We start from the raw sequence: 8,218 nt of genomic DNA, 5'->3' as shown, positions 1-8,218 counted from the left end.
CCACAGTTTTGAGATCCATCCAGATAATTTGCCAAGTTATTCCCCAGAGATGTTAGAGCAGGGTGATGTCTACAATTTGGGGTGTACAAAGATCCCTTCCTCTGGCTCCTTGCGCACAGGGCCTTTCTCTCTGTGGGTGGGTCCTGGACGGCTGTGTGCACTTTCTGCGTCTTCCTGCCCAGCATAGGAGCCAACTCCTAGGGGCAGGGGTTCCTTCAGCCCCCCAGTAAAAAATTGGGAGGGGGCTGCCCTCCAAAAGGTGATGGGCATTGCCATTCAGATGGTGTGTGCATGCGCTGCATCATGTGATCAGTTATGTGGGAAGGAGCTTACCTGCCCACCTCCAATATTTTACTCAAGTTGGCACCCCTGCCACCCAGCGAGTTGGGTGGATGCTGTGTGCTGTGTCCTCATTTCCTGTTACGTTTTGAAACAGTGGTTGCAAAGGGGATGGGGGGCTTCCAATCCCTCCCTGGAGGACTGACTGTCTAGGGATCGGCAGGAGTGGTGTTGGCTCTGGTGCTGGAGCTCCTGGCGTGGGTGTGCTATGGCATCGGGGCGGGGTGCTGATGATGTTGGTTGTTAGGGTGATGAGTGTTCACACCCCTGGGCTCTCACCTGTGGGGTGCCTCAGGGTTCCGTCCTCTCCCCCATGCTTTCTAATATCTATATGAAGCCGCTGGGAGAGATAATCTGGGTTTGGGCTGGGTGTTCGTCAGTATGCAGATGATACCCAGCTCCACCTCTCTTTTAAATTAGAACCATTGAAGGTGGTGAAGGTCCTGTGTGAGTGCCTGGAGGCAGTTGGAGGATGGATGGCGGCTAACAGATTGAGGTTGAATCCTGACAAGACAGAAGTACTGTTTTTGGGGGACGGGGCGGGCAGGTGTGGAGGATTCCCTGGTCCTGAATGGGGTAACTGTGCCCCTGAAGGACCAGGTGTGCAGCCTGGTAGTCATTTTGGACTCACATCTGTCCATGGAGGCACAGGTTAATTCTGTGTCCAGGGCAGCTGTCTACCAGCTCCACCTGGTACGCAGGCTAAGACTCTACCTGTCCGCAGACTGTCTCGCCAGAATGGTGCATGCTCTAGTTATCTCCCGCTTGGACTACTGCAATGCACTCTACGTGGGGCTACCTTTGAAGGTGATCCGGAAACTGCAATTAATGCAGAATGCGGCAGCTAGGCTGGTGACTGGGAGTGGCCGCCGAGACCGTATAACACCGGTCTTGAAAGACCTACATTGGCTCCCAGTACATTTCCAAGCACAATTCAAAGTGTTGGTGCTGACCTTTAAAGCCCTAAACGGCCTCTGTCCTTTATACCTGAAGGAGCGTCTCCACCCCCATCATTCAGCCCGGACACTGAGATCCAGCGCCAAGGGCCTTTTGCCGGCTCCCTCGTTGCGAGAAGTGAGGTTACAGGGAACCAGACAGAGGGCCTTCTCGGTAGTGGCGCCTGCCCTGTGGAACGCCGTCCCAGCAGATGTCAAGGCAATAAATAACTATTTTACTTTTAAAAGACAACTGAAGGCAGCCCTCTTTAGGGAAGCTTTTAATGTCGGGTGCTGTACTGTTTTTAATATTCAGTTGGAAGCCGCCCAGAGTGGCTGGGGAAACTTAGCCAGATGGGCGGGGTATAAATAAATTATTATTATTATTATGCAGTTGGGTGTGTGCTGAGGACATGCCCTTGTCTTTGTGAATTCATTCGCTCCTTCCATGTAGGCGTGTCACCGCTGATGCAGTCCCTGATTGGTTGTTGCCACTGGTGGTGTTTCCAGGGCCAGTGGAGGCGTGTCTTGACATTTTCACTTCGTTTTCTTTGCTTTCTGGTGAGTTTCCCTGGTCTTTGCGGCTGACGGCATATAGAACGCAGTGGCTTTTCTGTCCCTCCCCACCCACCACCCTGGGTAATTAGAGTATAGGACTGCTCTGCCCGAGAACCAAATAAAAGAAACCAGACATCAAAACAACAGAAATGAGACATGCCATATTGCTACCTTGTTTACTGTCTGCATGTAAGAGATTTGCTATAATGCTGGCATAGATTAAGAGGAGCAAAGGCTTAACCCAACACTCTGAGTAGTCAACTCTTAACAGCATGCCTATTCCATAATTCTGCAAATCCCCTCTAATCCTTTTTCTGCCTATCTGTGGAAGAAATCCGACGAACAAATGATTGCACCCCATTTAGATATAAAGTGGCTTGTTCTGTATGAGAAACTGGCATCTGCGTTTCGGAAGACATCTCTGAATTCTGCCAGCCACTTAGTCTACCTTTGTCCTTAACGTTGGTTTGGAAACGATGGCAGTGATGGCCCAAAATGGAGAGTAATAAGAATCTACATTCAAGCCCAGCTCCCATATATTTTTTTAAGTGCTGTGACCTGTGCTTTAAAAAAGAATGTTTGCATTTATTTGGAAACTTTGTTTTTGTTATTCTTAAAAGCCTCTGAGTTTTAATATTTTGCCTTCTTCCTAAATGCAAAATGACAGGCAAGAGCTAAACCCCTTAGATCTGAATTGTACTGAAAATAATATACAAATAGCAATGCAATCCTTTGCATATGTACCTGGAGTAAGCAGCACTGAAATCAGTGGTATTTCTCAGTAAATTTGCATAGGATTGTACTTCACATGTGCTTAGGGTGAGCATCTGCACTGCAAGGGAAATTGATGTAATGTATGTTCAATTAATTCCATGAAACATTCTCTCTTTCCCTCATATACACAGATAGCAAAACTTTTTTCGGACCTCCATATACTACAATACTCTGCATTCATGCTTTAAAAGCTCCCAGAGCTATGGATTGTATATGTTTGCGGGTTCTTCTCAATTGATCTGATGTGGCAGAATGACAATCTCCCTGCTCCTCACACCGCCCCATGCGCCAAGGACTGGTATAATATTTGGTCCCCAAAGCCCCTTACCAACCTGGGCTGGTAAGGCCACCAATTTGAGTAGCGCTGAACTAGATCACTAAGGATGAAGTCCTAACAGAGCCACAGAGCCATTTCATAGTCACTCCCTCTTCCCAGGAAATAGGGGGTCTCTGAACAACTCTCAGCACCTTAACAAGCAGCAATTCCCAGGATGAGGTCTAAATCTCGCAAAAAGACTGCAGAGAGCCCCAGAAAAGGGTGTGCTGTACTTCAGAAGCCCAAAGAAAGTGATATAAAAACAGTTCCCTTACAGGCACACTCCAAGTGGAGGAGTCTTTCTACTCATATAAGGGATGTTAAAACGTAGCTGGGAAAAAGTTTTTATTCATAGAAGTATAATTTTTCATATCATCACACCTAGCTTTGCAAACTGCATTAGTCTCTTATCTTCCCAAAAACCCTTTAATATAGCATACTATATAATGAAGAAGAATGGGACCAGAATTCCACAAAAGCAGCCAGGAAGTTTACATAGATAAGATGTGACACTAAACTAGGTCTAAATGCAAAACTTGAATGGAAATGTAACCATATTTGACAACAATAATCAACAAGTCTGTTGCAGAATAATACTATTGATGTTGTTTCTACTTTCAAACAATATTTATTACACTAATTGATTACCAGAATAACTAGCGAAATATATTTTTTTCTAATTAAAGGACACTTCATGCTTTCTAAAAGTACTCACCAAATTATGACAATTTATATGAGATGGTTCTGTAACATTTTTTATTAAACTGCAAGCAATCACAAGTAGAAGAATGAGCTACCAATTTAAATTCAAAAGGCGCATGTCTCTAAATAGAATATATCTTTAAATATGAAGCATTATATATCTGTTAACATTTTCCTATATATAGAGGGGAGCTATACCGTTCATTGATTATTTAGAAATCAGTTTCCAAATAATGAACTTGTATAACAGATGAAAGATGAAAGCAGACTCAGTACTAGGTATGTTTGCTTTCTTAAGCGATGCAAATAATTGATCAGTACTGTGGAAAACAGATTGCCAATACAGGCAACCAATGCAGGGTTCTGGTGCTTTAAAATTCTTTTTCTAAAATAGGCGGTACATCAGCAGACAGCCCTTTGTAACATCAAAAGCATGTTCAGGAGGGACAACAGAGACCCGAGAAGTGGCCAGCAAGTTTTCTCTCTGTGGTGTTTCTAGATGGGCGCAACATGAATTTGGAACTCTTCAGAGAAAAAAGCAACAAGGAAACATTGGCCGGGAAGCATTTAACTTCACTTTTCAATCCTAATTACCCTCCAGATGCACCTTTTCCAGGTTATAAAGGGCTTGCGGGACTCTAGCTGGACCTCTTAGCATAACTGATCTTCAGTAGCTGCAAGATACTTGACTTATTTATCTATCCTTCTTCACAGGTACTTTAAAAATAGCTTATATATGCAATATAGGGATTTTTACAATGTACTGGGCATTTTAAAAAAGTTTTTGAAAACTATGATGATATATGCATATAACTGTATCGTCTATACTGCTTGTCCTTCAAGAACAGATGAAATATAAGAGGGTAAAAGTCCAAGAAGTGATTAAGCAAAAATATGCACCAAGGACTTAACGTTAAGAACACTAGTTATCTAGCTGTAATAGTAAAGATAATATAGTTTGCCCAGCTTTCTATAACTTTCATTTATTGAATATATGGGTGAAATCCTAATTAACTGTGTCGTAAGACATTTCTGCAGTAGTAATTAATAAAGTTTTATAGCATTGGAAATGATCATGAAATCAAGAAACATAGGTGGTCTTTACACTCCTGATGTTCTTTATGTGACAACATGGATGTTCTTTACCTGCGATGATGTCTGCAGCAGTGTCTCAAGGTCTCTCTTGGAAGGACACAATAGTTTCATACCAAAGTAGTTTTATGTTCTGAGTTACACTTAATCATGCAGTAAGGAGATCATCATCGGAACGTCCAACAGCATCTGGATTTGAAAGAGGGTCCAAGTCTGCAAAGGCACTAAACCAGGCTGACATGTCTTGGCTACTAGTCTTCTCCACAGCTGAAATACAGGTAAAAGAAACTGATTTCATTGTTTGACCTAGACCAGGCATATCCAAAGTCTGTTTTGAGGGTTTCATCTGGCCCTTGTGGCAGTTTATCTATTGGGATCACATCCTTTTAAAAAATCAACAACTATGGGGTAAAAATTATCGTAGAAAAAGATCAGCCCTCACGCATGTTCACTTCATCAAATCTGGCCCTTTTTGTAGAATGGACACCCCTGACCTAGACAGAGCTTTTAAGAAATATTTTTTACTGCTCAGACATTTTCTTCCTTCATCTTAATTAATGAGTGGCTTGGTGATTTTTACTTTTTTTACTGTATCTTTTTAAGCCACTTAGAAATAATAGTTGTTAATTTTAAAAAACTATTTAATAAACAGACAGATACAGTGGTACCTCGGGTTACAATACGCTTCAGGTTACAGTCTCCGCTAACCCAGAAATAGTACCTCGGGTTAAGAAATTTGCTTCAGGATGAGAACAGAAATCGTACTCCGGCGGCGCAGTAGCAGCCGGAGGCCCCATTAGCTAAAGTGGTGCTTCAGGTTAAGAACAGTTTCAGGTTAAGAACGGACCTCCGGAACGAATTAAGTACGTAACCAGAAGTACCACTGTATTCCTAACAATCAAGGTCAATGGACAGTAAAACAAGTTGTCTGTTTAGTACTGCAAGCATTACATATAATTCAGTTACTTTTCGTTGGGAATTTTATTTACATAATGAAGCTACTGTGGCTGCCATTTAAAGTGGAAGACCAGAATGGGGTTAGAGGGGCTTTCTTTTTCTACTGGAAACTGCCCTGTTTCACCTCATGCTCAATGTGTGTGTGGGGGGGTGTCCACATTTGTATCTCTCCCTCAAACTTGCCTTTACAGTTTCTGTTTAAAGAGCTGATTTCTCACCCAGGGGATTCAGAGTACATTACGGTTGTCAGGATTACCTTCCTTTTCAGAAGCTAAGATAAAGGTAAAGGGACCCCTGACCATTAGGTCCAGTCGTGGCCGACTCTGGGGTTGTGGCGCTCATCTCGCTTTATTGGCCGAGGGAGCCGGCGTACAGCTTCCAGGTCATGTGGCTAGCATGACTAAGCCGTCCTGGCAAACCAGAGCAGCGCACGGAAACGCCGTTTACCTTCCCGCCGGAGTGGTACCTATTTATCTACTTGCACTTTGATGTGCTTTCGAACTGCTAGGTTGGCAGGAGCAGGGACCGAGCAACGGGAGCTCACCCCGTTGCGGGGATTCGAACCGCCGACCTTCTGATTGGCAAGTCCTAGGCTCTGTGGTTTAACCCACAGCGCCACCCGCGTCCCTCTACATTGCACAAAATGAACCTGCACACCCCACAAAAGGATTTGTGTGAAATATATCACTTACACTTTTGTGGCATCTTTGGTGAGGTTTGTGAAGGTCCTTGCTGCTTCTCAGGCTCTGGTTTGGAGAAAGGGTCTAGAAATTCTGACTGTGCGATCCAACCTCCGGGAGGGGAAAACAGGAAGATCGTCTTAATTTGACACAGTACCACTTAACACACGCTGCTCCATTCACGACTAAACCCAGAACGATTAATTTCTTAATGCTTACAGCCCACCTCTACACCCTCAATAATAACTATGGCAAAAGTTTAGATTTGGGGGGCTAGCAAATATTCTAGGAACAGCAGGTGCATGCCTGCCAAGTGTCACGGTAGGGGCAGGAAGCGGGACATGCTAATATTTCGCATGAGATCGCAGCGGCCATTTTGGGTGATGCACTCGCACTCTGACAAAGGGGTTTGGTGGGTCATGTGACTCGCCTGGGAGCACATCCCAGAAGATGCATGTCCTGGTTTTCTTACCTGAAAAAGTTGTATGGTATGCAGGTGTCAATTAGGTAGGCAATCTGAGTCAAAATATATATATGTACATATCTATCACCACCTCTCTTCCCCATAACTTTCTCCATGTAATCCCACATCTAAGTGCATTATCATGCTCAATATGTCCAAGATCATACTTTTAATGAGTATGATCCCTCGCCCTTCTCTGTTCATTGACACTCTTTATCCATTGACATCACCAGTTGACAGTCACATGGCCTTAGTATTTATCATTAGCTTCACTGTCTTGTTCATTCCCCTCATTCAATCTATTGCTAAATCATGTTTCTCCTCCATTTATGTTACTAAAAAACTGCCTTTCCTAATACTTACTATGAAGGCCAAAATCGAGGAGCTGTGAAGGCAGAAATCCAGATGCGTGAGTTAGGGATTTTCCCTCTGTTGCAGGTTCCTGAACAGGGAGATCCATGAAGGGACATTCCTGAATAATATTTCCTCTGCTTGAAGAACTGGGGCTTGATAAATTCTCCAGGAAAGAAAAATCTCTCTCAAAATCTTCTTCCAAAGAATCTGTTGGAAATTCTGAAATAAATGTAAAATAAAAAGATGATGCTAAAGGAATAGCAGCCTATTTCTTCCCCTTGGGGCTACTTATGCCTCAAAAAGTTATTTAGCAATACAGTCATTCTTTGTTCTCAAGTATATCAATATACAATAACATACCACAAATGATTTCTAATTTGCATAGCTCTCCAGTGATTGCACAATGTGATTCTAGAGCTGGACCTGAGAAACTTGCCCCATAAGTAAAGTCTTCCTTCCTAGCCAGTAGCAAAGACTGCACAAGGTTATTTTAAAAATGAAAATCCTGAAACTTGGCTGTTTCAGAAAGAAGTGGGAGATAGATACACACACCTGCTTTTACAACTAGTTGACAGAGTGTTTTGTTAGTTTTGTAAAAGAATCTGGGCACAGAATTAGTTGCTACATGTTGACTGGAGTGAGAAGTGTGGTGGCTGAGATAAATTGAACTTTCTACTTCTTACACAACTTACCACCAAAGGTTGTTACTGCCAAGGCATTGTAGTTAATGAAGTCTTGCAGAGTGATATAGGGATGGAAAAGTCCTGGTACGTAAGAATTCGAAATACTTGATGGCTTGGTTATCATCTACACGTTTCCCAAATACATTTCTCCAATATTAGTGCCATGAAAAGAAACTGACAGGCTAATTGAATAGGTTGTAAAGTGACTCCGGGTGGCGCTGTGGCTTAAACCACAGAGCCTAGGACTTGCCAATCAGAAGGTCGGCAGTTTGAATCCCCGCGATGGGGTGAGCTCCCATTGTTCGGTCCCTGCTCCTGCCAACCTAGCAGTTCGAAAGCATGTCAGAGTGCAAGTAGATAAATAG

General features: G+C 43.2%; 1 protein-coding gene across 15 annotated transcripts in view; it reads right to left on the bottom strand.

Annotated features, from left to right (window-relative positions):
- Window positions 1–3,250: 3,250 nt before the first annotated feature.
- The window catches only part of ICA1L (islet cell autoantigen 1 like), a 28,438-nt gene continuing 23,470 nt past the window's right edge, over window positions 3,251–8,218 (bottom strand). For all 15 annotated transcript variants that reach the window (XM_083474004.1, XM_083474015.1, XM_083474016.1 and 12 more), the window contains 3 exons: window positions 7,180–7,389; window positions 6,366–6,464; window positions 3,251–4,983 (listed from right to left, as the gene is read on the bottom strand). In XM_083474004.1, coding sequence (XP_083330130.1) covers window positions 4,865–4,983; window positions 6,366–6,464; window positions 7,180–7,389 — 428 coding nt within the window. In that variant the 3' untranslated portion in view covers window positions 3,251–4,864. The remainder of the gene's footprint in view (window positions 4,984–6,365; window positions 6,465–7,179; window positions 7,390–8,218) is intronic.

The sequence above is a fragment of the Podarcis liolepis genome, assembly GCF_965112155.1.
Source record: "Podarcis liolepis genome assembly, chromosome: 1".
Classification (NCBI taxonomy): domain Eukaryota; kingdom Metazoa; phylum Chordata; class Lepidosauria; order Squamata; family Lacertidae; genus Podarcis; species Podarcis liolepis.
Note: the sequence above shows the minus strand (reverse complement) of the source record. Positions and strands in the feature narration are given on the sequence as shown.